Here is a 14,443-nt window from a genome sequence, read left to right as displayed (position 1 = left end):
TGAAATTCAAAATGCGATTATACGATTTATTCCTCTTGGTCTATACGCATATATGTAAATTGTCAATAACATATATATATATATATATATATATATATATATATATACATATTAAATTATATCGGTTACTCACACGAAAATAAGTTAAATGGAATTATGATTTATCAATACTAATGTTTAATACGAATTTTTTTAAAAAAAGTTATGTATGTATATTTTAAAGCATAATGTGTACATTTTCGTGGTCTGATATAATTGTAATCAATTGATATTTCTTTGGGCTGCAGTTTACATTAATTTTCTTCTTATTTATTTATGGATATTTTGAAGAAATCGTACAAATATATTTTAATTTAGATTTTCCAATATTTCAAACTTTGTTAAAATTTATACAAATTCAAAATTTGTTAAAAAAAATGTATATATATATATATTAATTTTATTACATATAAGGAATTTTTCTTTGATCACAGACTTATATTCTCAATAATATTTTTTGTTAGAATAGTTTTCAACTTCTTAAATTTATTTTTTCAAAATGTCTAAATATTATATTCATTAAATAGTTAGTAGAAAACAAACCTAAAGCATGCTGAATATTTTGATTACTTTCAACAGTTATAGCATTAGGTTGTAGATCAGAGTTTGAATCTTCCTTAACACTCTTAGGATTTGTACATTTGTCTAATATTGAAGTGGTTTTGGTTTCTGATATTAACTGCTTGGCTTCGTTTAATTTTTTCGTATTGGCTGATGTAGTTTGATTCATAGAATGATTTTGTATAATTGATATATTTGCTTTCTGTAGAATATCAATTGCCCTGTCTAGATTTGAATCAGTAATCACATGTGACATAGCCCAATTATCGGGATGTTCCTGCTTCGATAAATGAACATTAACACTTTGTTCTTCTTGTTTAATGTTCATTTGTACAAGAGTATCGATTTTATTATCAAGGTTGACCTGACCCTCTTGTTGATTAGTATTTTTAGGTTGATCAAAATTATTTGAAAATTTAGTTTCTTCCTTTGTTAGACTTGTACGAGTTTCTGAAATCATAGAATTTTGCATAATTTCATTTATTGTTTTTACTTCAGAAGTCCTATTTGCGTGGTTCATAGGATGATTCGGTATCTTTGATATATTTGGGTTTTCAGGACTATATGATTTTTTTGAATTTGAATCAGTAATTACATATGGCATAGCCCAATTATCAGAAAATTCTTCATTTGGTGAATTATAATTAGCGCATTGTTTCTCCTGTTTAACATCCATTTGCACAAGAGTAGCGACTTTATTGTCTACATTAATCTGGTCTTCTTGGTAATCAGAACTTTGATATTGATCAAAGCTACTTGAAAATTTAGTATCTTGCATTTCACTTCTTGTTTTCCATTGATTGCATTCTTGTTGACTATTATTATCAGAATACTTTTGAAATGGGAAATTATTTCTATTCATCCAATGTTCATCATTGAAACATTTACCGAAACGTCGTTTAGCTGGATGTGCATATTTCAGGTGTTTATTTAAATCATTTATATTTCTATTATAATTCTCAGTATAATTTTTATTTCTATTACAATATTCCTGATTTTTATTAAAATATCCTTTACATTTAATTGCAATATCTTGGTTTCTGTCATAATTAGAATATCTATTTAAGAATTCTTGCCTTTTCTTAATATTTTCATAATTTTTATCAGAGTAATTTTGCTGCCTATTTAAACGTTCGTTATTTTTATTTATATATTCTTGATACTTATCATAATAGTTTTGATGCCTAATTGATTGCTCTTGATTTTGGTTATATTCTTGACCTCTAATGAGAAAGTTTTGATTTTGATAAACGTAAGATTGACTTTTTCCTTTAGTGTCTTGATTAGATTTTAAATAATCTTCTTTGCATTTATGATTAACATATTTCGATGTTGTTTGATTATAAACTGTTTTATAATCATGTTTATTTATTAACATGTCAGTTTCAGGATAATCACATTCATTAGTAAATTTTCCATACATAAATTTTTCTTTATTTTTATTTGGTAAAACTACTTCTGCGTAGTTTTCACGCTGATTTTTAATTTCTTCTTTTTGTTCTTCATGTGAATTTGGTTCTACATCTAATTTCCTGATTAACGTTTGTGGCTGAAGGAATCCTTGATTATTTTGCAGTCGATATTTATTTTCAGTATGAGCTTTAATAAAATCTTGTTCTTTCTTTCTGGCACCTTTACCTATAAATAGTCTTTTTTCTGAATAACCATCGACTCGACCGAATTTATCAATAAAACCTTTTGCTTGATTTTCATCATTGCTGCTTAAAATAGTACCCTCACATAAATTATCTGGAGGATTTTTATGAGTTCTCTTCCTAAAAGCAAAATCATCATTAATTATACTATATAAAATAAATCTTTGAATATTGAAACTTGTATTTTCTTTGAAGAAGTCTTATAAAAAAAATGTAATATTTATGTAACATTATTCGTGCAATTTGATATATATGTTGTAAAAATATAAATTTTATATATTATATAAAATAAATATAAATCAATTTTATAATAATAATATATAATGAAAATAAATAATTGACAAGATAGCATATACACATATTTTGAAAATTAATCAAACTTATATTCTAATATATGAATTGGTAAATTTTATACTTATTAATAAGCTTCTATTCGTTAGCATAGATAAATATGCTTAATGAATTGAATGTGAATAAACATACAAATGTAATATATTTATAATAAAAACAAACCAATAATTATTATTAGAATCATCTTGAATATTAGCTTTTAAACTTTTTGCAGATATTTTACATTTCAAATTATCCTGTTGGGCTGTACAAATATTTTCAGATAAAGCCAAATTTAATTCTTCACCTCCTTTTGTTCTAACAATTATTAATGACTGGGTATTAGGCAGAAGGTTTTTCGCTGAATTATTATTATTACCCCAAGAATTTTTTGATGGAGCTGCATTTGTCTGTCGTTGAGCATTGTTTTGTTTAGAAGAATCAGATATGTCATTGTGATTGCTGTTTTGTATAGTGTCATTGGATCGATGCTTATTATTAGAATTTTCATATTTTGGAATGTAATCTTTGTTCTGCTCATCCTTTTTCGGTAAACCTTTTAATGTAGGTTTCAAAGCGTGACTCATATTTATAACACTGTAACAAAAAAATAACTGTTAGTTAATAAAAACGAAAGTAACTACATTTATATAATTATTAAGAATTTCATTTGACATTTGTTAGTGGATGTATATTAATAAATTAACAGTTAATTAAAATATTTGATTGAATAAAAATTTGTTTCTGATATTTCCCAAAGTGAAAAATGTTATATATAAGTAAACTATTTATGCAATTAATATTTATATCAATTGATTATTGATTAGCCCATGTTTATGCAAACTACACGTATTTCAATTGTAACAAATTATGGATTAATAAATTTATATACATACTCAAATGATGCACGACTTTTCAGCCAATTCATATTCTGCAGCTTACTAATAATATTTGGTTCTTTATCACAAATAGTTTTGTCCACAGTCTCTAAACATTGATTTTCAGCGATACACATATCCATTTTTATATTTTCTAAAGGTATTTCCTTCCCATTATTAGTATCAGCATCAATATTTTCTGAAGTCTGAATAGTTTTAGAAAATTCTTTTAAATTATTAGATTTAAGCAATTCTTTATTGCTATTTAATTGTATGTCATCTGTTATCACAGGATCATTAGTATTAATACCTATTGTTTCTTGAGTTGGTAAAATACATTTAATACTTAATTCCTTAGAAGACGATTCATTGTTTTCATCACTTTCTATTTCAAAAGTATTATCATAACTTTCTTTGATACAGAAATTTTCTTCAGTCTGTAATTCTTTATCATTAGTTGATTTTACTTTATTAACTATTGAACCATTATTTTTTGTACTATCAACAAGTATGATTTTCGGTAATGATAAATTAGAAATATTAGTTACATTTTGTGACGGCGTTTCATCATTAATTATATTCTTATAATCATTTTTTTTAGTTGAGCTACTTGTTACTTTTTCTTGCTTATGTATTAAAAAATTAATATCACAATCTTTATTTTTTTGTTCTACTTGTAAAAGTTCTTCTTCCTCATCACTAAAAAATATATCTTCATATAGAGAAATATCTCTATCTTTGAGATTTTTAGTAATCTCTAAAAGTGTTTCATCACTAAAATTCACTTTTGCATCAATTAATGAGGACTGCATTTTATTATTAATACCATGTATGTTGCTCATTTGCAGTGTACATTTAATATTAGAATCATCTTTAATTTGTAATAATTCTTCTGCTTTAATCATGTTTATTTTATTATTAAACAATGATATTGGATGACTATTACCTATTTTAGATGATGTGTTGGCTGAAAAATATTTAATATTATCAATAAATGCTTGCTCATTTTGTAAAGCATCATTAAAATAAAAAATCTGCCAAATTGTAATAAATTAACAATTTTAATTATATATATTTCATCAGAAAAAGAAAACTATTGCCATTTATTTTTTCAGTATATAATAAATATGTACTGTTATAAATTCATATATATACAAATTGTACATACATATATATACATATATATATTTTTTGTTTTTTTAAAGAAAATTATTCTATTATTTATGACAAGACATAACAAACGATAAACAAACCTTTATTATGAATATTAATGAATTTTATTTGTTCAGTTTATAAATGTACTTTATCGTTACAATTAAAATATAATCATTTCATTTATAGATATTTATAGTCCAACGATGAACTCTCATACAAAGAAGATATTATTAAATACTGATACAAGTCTTTGTAAAATTTTTTAGCCAATATAAATTAATTTTTTTCATTACTTTTCATTTTAAAACTAATTTCTTTATATGTATAGGCATAATGTTGAATGTAAATTAATTTTATTCAATAATATATATAATAAAATATATTTCACACATATTTAAAAATATATTATCAATAGATAATATAAAAGGATAAAACTCTATTATTGATAAAAATTTTAAATATATCGATACAGTTCAGTTACACACAGATAGACGTGCGCGCGTGCGCGCGTAGCATGTAACATAATGATTGTATTTAATGGAAAAATAAAAGTTTTAACAAATTACAATGAACATTGTGAATTTGATTCAATTTTAATTATAAATTGCAAAAAGATATTTTATTTATTTTTACTAAATGTTGAGTAGTTAACAATAGAATAGAGTAAATATAAGAAACTAAATCAACTTTAATACGTAATCGAAAAAACAAAATAATACAATTGAATACTATTAAAGATGGTAACAATTACAGTGCATGGTAACTGAAATCTGAAAATTAGGAAATATATATTGACCACGTACGTGTAATATATTTAAAAATCTTTATATTAGAGCAAACGATATTTCACTGTTGTTATAGTGTTTCGTGTTATTAAATATAGTTATATCGTATAATAATTTATTGTCAATTTTTTCGATGATGAAACGAGACTTTATGAAAAGTAATTAGGTTCATGAAAAATATAAGCGTCTTACTTTTATCAATACATTTTACTTTTTTTTTTTTTTTAATTCGTCAAATTTTCCTTTGTTCTTCCTTTCCCGGATCCCTTATAAAACTTATAAAACACAAACACAAAACTAAAATTTTAACAACGCCTCATAAAAACGGTCCTTCGAAAATATAATAAAACTATGTTTTCATTTGTTATTAGTTCAATTCTTTCTGCTTAAAAGCTCGGAAACAATTCGCCGATCTTGGCTTGGTGAATATGATCGCACAACGATAAGGCAGACGCGTTTTCAAACTTCGCCGGTGTGCTTTCTTAGAATTTCAATAAACAAGAATATGTACGCTTATTTATTCATTGGGTCAAGTGTTGAACCAATCGTAACTGTAACTATTTTTGGCGCCATATTCGATAAGCACATAACAACTCGCCAATTATAATTGGAACTCTAAAAACGTTGGTCGATCATTTCATCGTACATTCGATCGTTTTTGATATATATATATATATATATATAAGCATTTATTCGAAATATTTTAGAAAACATTCGGTGACTTATGAATGTCTCCGGTGTATGCTTCCAAAAATACCAAATGTAGTCTCAAAAGCATCCAGCATTAGGATCAATAAAAATGTATAATTTAAGCGAAAGTAACTAAGAAGTGCACTGGATTAAAAAAAAAAATTTTTTCTCCATGCATACATGAATTAAATTTATTAAATGCATGCACTATGTTACAGAAGATAATTCTAGTTTGATTATTAATGAACAGATTTTCAAAATGAACGATAATATAATAATAACAAAACAACTCACCTCGGATATTCTGTTTTGAAAATAAACATTTGCAGGGCACTTATATCCAAATGTACATTTTCATCTGTTTGAGGTTATGGCGTCTAATAATCGACTTGTTTGCACTTGTGTTATTGTGCATGTATTGCATTATCGGGGGTATAAAGTTATATGAGCGTGCATAAAGGCCTTAGAAAATCAAACATAATAAAAGAAAATAATCGATGGCAAGAGGGGTGTGTGTACGAATGTGTTAATAGCCGTAAACGTAGGGAAATGGAGAGGAGTGCGAGGAGGGAATGAGAAAGAGCAAAACTTGGGAGAATGTGCGCAAGCCGCAAAGAAGGACGGCGTGTTGACTCGAGAATGAGAGCGTTCGCATTTTCGTATCTTTTGTCGTTCCTGGTGTAGGGCTTACTAGTCGATGGTAATTCGTGGTTCGTATTGTGGGATGAATATGTCAATGTTCGACGAGATGAAATTTATAATTGAAGCGAGGCCACGAAGCTCCTGAAAATCGCGAGCCGGTGGTTCGACACTAGTGCCCGATCCTACGGTAATCGTCCGAGTAAGAAGCATCGTCATTTTTAAAATCCTTGTTATTTATCCTACTGCTGGTCTTGTTGGTGTCTGTGCAACTGATCGAAACGTGTTAATTTTTGTTTGCTATTACGTTTGGTCCATATTTTATTATTCGGCTCTCCTTATTCACGCCCTCTTCGCTTTCACTATACATTTGCCCTGCACATATATTGTCGTGGGAAGAAGAGGGGTTTGTTGACCTTTTAGGTTAGATTAATCTGGTTGTGTACTTTTATATTTCGGTGTTTATTCGGACCGAGAAATTTCCAAGAGTCGCAATCAAGTGTGCAAATAAGAAATAAAGTTAATTTTTAATTTTTTTTTATTTCTTTTTTTTTTTTGTACAATTATTTTATATCAACTTGATAATGTAACTATTTATTATGGTTTGGTGATGTATTTTAGAACGAGTTCAAGTTTCATTTATGTAATTTGTCTCCGATGCAATATCAGGTATGCTTAGTATTTAAGAATATTTTTATTTTAAAGTTATTCAATAATTTGATTGCAATTGTTCCTCACGTGGGGGAGGCTGTTATTCCATATGTATTTAAATAACATTGTTCTTTCATACCTCGATACCCGTTTTCGCTATGATAAAAAATAGCCAACCTACTTTATCTAATATGTGCCATATATATATATTTCTCTGTTTAGAAAAATATTTAACTTACAACTAACTACCTTCGGTATTACGATTTGTAAAAATTTACAATTAAATGTCAATTCAAATGAATTCCGTTCATTTCCATTCATAATTTAATAAATCAATTCCACTTAATAAATTACGATTATCGTTCATTTTATATATCAAGTTAAATATGAAAAAGTAAATAAAATATTTTTTTATATTATTAAAGCCCAGGAAAACTAATGATATGTATTTAAGATGTTAACTTGTCGAAAATATTTGAATACAAACTTATAAAACTTTCTTTTCGCTAATCTTCTCAATAAGCGTTAATTTATGACATAACTCGTCATCAACGAGAAATAATTGTAACACTAAATAATTGCGAATTAGTTCAAAGTTTTCGTTCAAATACTTTCTTGGAGTAAAAATAACAAAAGTAAATAAAAATATTAGCTTATAAAGTAATTATAAATATCACTCACATATGTATGATTTTCTTATTCCATATTTCTCTTCAATTACGTTTTTAACATATGTTGACATACAATGATTTATCATAATATTATACTTATTTATTATTTAAAAATTGAAGTTCCTTAGTTTTAATGTTTTTTTTTTTTTTTAATATCTTGAAAAGGATGCATGTAATACGTATGCCTTATTTTGTTTTTATACAAATATTGATAGACTATATTAATTTTCTGAAATAATTTCATTGCGCTTAGTAAAATTTTCTCAATATTTCAATCGTTATATAAATGTCTTGTCGAATAAATAATTAAATTTGGAAATTAAGTAATAAAGAAAGTTATTAAATGCCACTCAAAAAATTAAAAACATATAGAGAATATAATTATTGTCTTTAATTAATTAACAAATTCATTTTTTTTCTTCATTACAAATGTGTATAGCCTTGGAACGAATTGATATATAAGCTTATGTGACCTCATTAATACATTATTACTACGTACCTGTATACATTGTTACTTCACAGTGAAAATCATTGATAAGATGATTTCATTTTTGCAATAAAAATTGTAACACTCTACTACCTTTCAGAATATTTATTTATTTCAATTATATTATGCGCTTGATAAATTGTCTTTTGTCCAGACCATGGATTTATTAAAAGATTTATTATTAAATTAGAAAAATCGCATTCCAGATAATCCTACAGTCAAATGTAATTGTAGCTAAAACATAGTTTTTTCAAGATATTTTAGAACTAATAAAAAAATACGTGTAAAATCGAACAATATATTCTTTCATAACGGTGAATAATTTGAACGTAGGAGTAAATAAAAATTAGATGTATTTTATAGCTACAGCTAGGAGTTTAGAATAATTAAGAGACGTGCAAGAGTCTAAAGGCAAAAACGGTTGGCAGATAAAACAACGAAAAGTAATGTCCCCTTTGTCGTGAAATTGACCAAGGAAAGGGGAGAATGGAATAATCAGCTTCGTGCGCCTCATAATCGACAATAGTTGCCACGTGCTACTCTGCTTTTTTTTTAAAAAAAAAAAAAAAAAAAAAAAAAAAAAGAAGAAGGAAAAATGCAAAAAATAAAAGAGTCGCCATTCATAACATGTAAAATCGTTGAGATGTTATAAAAATTACGGCCATCTATAATCGATTGTTTAAATTTATTCTTACAGCTCTGGTATGATTTTGAACGTTAGTATCGTTAGTAATATGAGAAGTAAGATTTGTTATTACTTTATTCTATATTATAATATCGAGCATTATTCGAGTGGAGTCGGTATAGTACTTATCAGTGATTTTATGCCCGGATACTATAATGAAATATATACTATACTTATAGTATAATTATCTAAATAGCTAAATTGACATTGAGATGAAAAAAAATTGCTTGCTCACATACACATATACTTGTGCTTGTACAACTAATTGTAAACATTTAACATGGGTTTTGCACTTATTGTTATTTTCATTAATTTCGATAGCATGAGAATGTTTGTACTGAAGCAAATGTTCATTTATTTTAATCGTATAATTTTTTATACTTTATTTGAGTCCCGTTAATTTTGAGTTCATATTTTATACATAATATTATAAATGATATTTTTTTGTAATATATTACTTATGAAAAAAATGAAAATAATAATAATTCAAAGGTGTCGATAAAATCTTTCAATTTTAAGATCGCGGGAATATAAAATTTTAAAATTAGCTACAAATCTGCATAAATACAATTTTCTTTATTAAATGAAATAACATCGATTTTTTCATTGTGAAGAGTATTTTAAACATTTTAGAATAAAAATTTTAATATATTGAATTACAAATACATTAAAAAAAATCGTCATAATATATATATTACTTAATAAATTTATTAATGTTAATTATTGATATGAATTTTATATGGAAGATATATTTTAATAAAGTCATAAAAGTTTTGCCATTTTAGTAAAGATTGCAGTAAAACTTGATATTTTATCAACATTGAAAATAATATTTACATTTATATTTGTTATAGAAAAGTTAAAAGAAAGAAAATTTATAAAGAATATATATTTATGCGTTTTATGCATATTTCTTAGTATCTAATGTTAAATATTATCAGTTCATTAATCTAAATCTTTTTTTAGCTCTAATTAAAAAATATTAAATTATACAATAGAAACGATTGAATAAAGAATATGTCGAATTTTATGATATAAAGGCGAGTTGGCAAAGATAGAATATTATATATAAAATAATATAGAATGATTTTAGAATTAATTTAGAATTAATTAATTAATTTAGAATGTTTAAAATTATTTGAACATTTATTAGGCTGTAAAACTGCCACGGTTTCTCAATCGACCCATAAAAATTAAATATTAAAAATTAATTTATAATCATGAATTGATAAATTAATTTTCAATTTAAATTCTTTTATTATGAGCGATATAAATAGTTCAATGATTCCACTTTATCGCAAAAATAAAGCACAATGTATTGGTCATATGATGGCTACGTACACGTGATTAATTTATGTAATTAAATTATTTATCCAATACAACGCTATCATTTCAAAAGATTTTGTTTTCTTTTATTTATTATCTTCTTCTTTTTTTACAAATACATATGTAACACCTTAAGAAAAATCTCTTTCATTTTTTTAATTATAGAATTATAGAATTTAATTACAGATTTTAATTAGAATAATTTTTCGTTTAAAGAATTCCTTAATTCTTATGGGAAATTAATTGACTTTTATCGATTTATACAACGAAATCCAAATATTTTCATGTATCATATTTAACGAACGAAGAAAATTTTTGAAAGTTCGTGCAATACTTCTTTGAAAGAATGATTTAAAGTAGAACACGAGCACGAGTAAAGTATATGTACTGTAAAAGTAAAGACAATTAAAATAAATGAACTTCGTATCTCGTCTATTTTGTAGAATAGGAATAAAAAATTTTCTGTTTTATAATCTCAGCTTTGTGCATGAACGGTTCATTCAAGGTAGTATTTCGTAAAGGATTATCTTGGTAAATGATTGATTGATTTTCATTTTCTTGATCTATTGCAATTTATTGAGCTTGGCAGCAATTTTTTCAAAAGTATTTGCAACCATTACATTATGTTCATATAAAATGTATATTTTATTACTTATAACGAGGAATCTAATAAATAGTCATACACACACACAACACGCGCGCGCGCGTATATACTTGATTAGTTCCAAAACTTTGAAGGTGCGACATTTGTTAGAAAATGCGCGTACTATAACGTAGATTAATCGGTACACAAATGAATAAACTATAAGAATAATTATAAATTATTTTTAACAAAATTTGTTCACATTTTCTTTTCTTCATTTTTTTTAAGTATTCTTAACAATTGTATTTATTACATAAAAGCTGTTTTTTTTAATACTTTATAATTATTGGTTCGACAAACTGTATTCACAAAATTGTATATTTAATATACAAATTCACCTTCCCTGGTCAATTTAAACCTTAACAATTACAACGGAAGAGTAAAAAATTGGACTAAAAGCAATAACGAATGGAAACAAAATTTCGTTGAACATTAAATAATTGAGTTTTCAGCTTATGAAAATGTTGTCCTCGCTCTGTCATAATAATAATATGTCTATAATTTCATGGGAGTGTTTCGATTAATTTTCTCACAAAAACAAACATTTTATCTACCCTCGCAAGTTTGAAAGCTACGGCCGCCCGCAAATATTTAAACAACTTTACAAATGTATCGCATCGTATCAATGAAAAACAAAGTTTCGTCGCAATGCTCTTTATTGTAAGCCGGGACAAACGATAAGGATGTCATTAGCTAGATTACTAAAATTATGATAGGACTGTCTACGTATAGGCTCATTCGTTCTACCGACGAGTCGCTCCTTTCTTATCGTGAAGGATATATACTCCTCCCCTTGCCGCACATCCCGATTTTCTTCACCAGCTGTCCGTGCGCATACAACTGTAAAAAAAAATTGTCGCCGTTCATGCGCACAAGTATTTAGCGCCTGCCCGCTCACCCGTGAAAAACGGATGACGCGAGAAGAGACGCAGCATCGAAGTCGCGAAAATCCCTTGGCAGTCCCGTATAAAGAAACACGTGCACCGTCGCTTGGCATCAGTCTTGCGACGACCGTCGCTGACGATCGGCCGTCTCCGACTTGGTTCTCGCAACGTGAACTCAATCTACCCTTTAAGTCCCGGTTAATGTGAGTATGCGCGCGGCCACCCTCCAACTCATTTGCTTCCGCATTCACGACTTGGAAGGAGCCGCCTGGTCGTGTCGGGCGAATTCGCTCTCTTCCGGTGAGAGTCGCAGCCGGAATTTCACTCGCGCACCCTCAACTCTCGTCGCTCGCGGACTTGCAAAATTGTCATCTTGAGTTCCGTGGGCTTTATTATTATTATTTTTTTTTTACATTCGTGGAGAACGCGGCATCAGATCGTTGTAATCAGATATGTGCATGTGTGCGTGATTCGACTGGTCGTATGCCGGAGTGGGGAGAAGGACGTGCTTTGGAATATCGTAGGATAATTCTATTACGGTGTATTTATTTTTGAGCGTTAGTCCTGGCAGATGTGCTGCATTCCTTCGAAGTTCTCTAAAGTTAATGCTGTATTGCCTTGAGACATCGTATACGGAGAATTCTAGGAATTTAAATCAAGTTAGAGTTGTGATATTCCATTTCGCTTGCGTGCATTAGTTTTTTTTTTTGCACGTACAGCAAGTTTAGCCGACAATCACCTACGAATCATCGACTCGACCTATACAAAGACACTACATCAATGCACCAATGTTATTATTCGTTGTATTTATGGCAGCTCGTTAATGATTGTAAGTATCGCTATTGGAAATAGGATTTTACATAATACGAAGCGATCTCTTGGATATAAAAATCGCAATTGAAAAAGAAACCGAGTAAGCGAACTAAGAGTAAGGAGATTTAAGATTACGCATTATCGGTGACATTACACTACTCGTTATTACAACGTACAATTAAATGTAATACTTTTTTTCTCATATTTTTTTGTTTGTGCTTTTCTTCTTCTATTTAATTTATCGTATCGATGAAACACTTAATGCAATATTATTTTATCGTGCATTGTTATTTAATGTAGTTTTATCGACACTTAAAAGTCGATATGGAAATTTCAATGTTAAACGAGATGAATAATTATTTTATAATACCACTGACAGAATCGTACGAGCTAAGATGAGACGTGTAATTCAGCGTGCCATTACCATTCAATTTATTAGCTTATGTAAGTTTAGCACCTATCATCTCGAGAAAAATTATATAGTCTCAATCTTATGATAATCATAAATTCTAATCATCTCTTTGTATCATCAATCGGACTCCAGTCTCTGATAATATTACGTTACTATATTAAATTTAATTAGCCGGTCTGTGAGCCATTGACATTAATATTGTCTAATTAACCGTCTGAATTAACAAATTAAAAATAAAATTATTTGCATAATTTATACTTGCATTTGTGCGCGTAATACGCTTGTAGTTCTTGTGAAATGTGAAAGATCACCCGTTACATTATTGTACGTAAGTATATTTATCCTTTGACAAATAGTGGCACATTCTAATTCGCATATTTAATCCTGCTATCGAAATTATCAAATAACCAAAAGTCAGTACGTTTTCAAAATAAATTTACCTTTTCTTACAAATAAATCTCTCTCATTTATAATATCGGTTGATTTTTTTTGTTTTTTTTTTGTTTTTTTTTTTTTTTTATAATAGTCGAATGAAAAACAAATTTAGGAACAAAAGATCGATTTGGAAAGCAAAATGTAATGCAAACATACGCGTCGTATCGGTAAGAGGATACTTTTTATTTTCAGCCTTATATATTCGTTATTTAATAATTCTTATTCAATTCATAAATTATAAGCATATTTATTATCTTGGTGAATAAAGGACTAGTTACGCTTATAAATAATGTATTGATTGCTATTCGATCTGTCTAATCCTCGTCCTTTTCGGAGGTAATGCGATGAATCGGCGTAATGTTAATCAGATTGTCTTAGGTTTCACGTTTTTAATGTCAAAGATTATTTATACGAAATCAAATTTATTTATTAACACTAACGAAACTGAACTCGAACGAAACTGCTATACCTACCTAGCAGCAGTAAATCATAAAAATAAATGAATGGAAAGTCTGAACGGTTACACCGAAGATTGGAAGAATAAAGATTTGATCTTAGATTAAACAAATTCAGTGAAAGCGATGAATATTTCTTTTCTTTTTCTTATGCTCTTGTAATTCTGTAATATTTTTATTCGTTTGCAAATACGATACAATGAAGGAGTATATTTTTTACATTTGATACGTAATACGTGCAGATCATTT

The 14,443-nt window shown here is 27.5% G+C and overlaps 1 protein-coding gene across 1 annotated transcript; it reads right to left on the bottom strand.

Annotated features, from left to right (window-relative positions):
- Positions 1-483: 483 nt before the first annotated feature.
- On the bottom strand, positions 484-1,515 carry LOC105365748 (asparagine-rich protein-like). Its single transcript, XM_011503982.1, has 3 exons — positions 1,489-1,515; positions 583-1,432; positions 484-518 (listed from the first exon to the last, which is right to left on the bottom strand). The coding sequence occupies exons 1-3, from the start codon at positions 1,513-1,515 to the stop codon at positions 484-486; spliced, it is 912 nt and encodes a 303-aa protein (XP_011502284.1).
- Positions 1,516-14,443: the final 12,928 nt, after the last annotated feature.

This window comes from Ceratosolen solmsi, unplaced genomic scaffold (assembly GCF_000503995.2).
Source record: "Ceratosolen solmsi marchali unplaced genomic scaffold, CerSol_1.0 scaffold53, whole genome shotgun sequence".
NCBI lineage: Eukaryota > Metazoa > Arthropoda > Insecta > Hymenoptera > Agaonidae > Ceratosolen > Ceratosolen solmsi.
The sequence above is the reverse complement of the archived record's forward strand: the minus strand, read 5'-3'. Positions and strand labels throughout refer to the sequence as shown.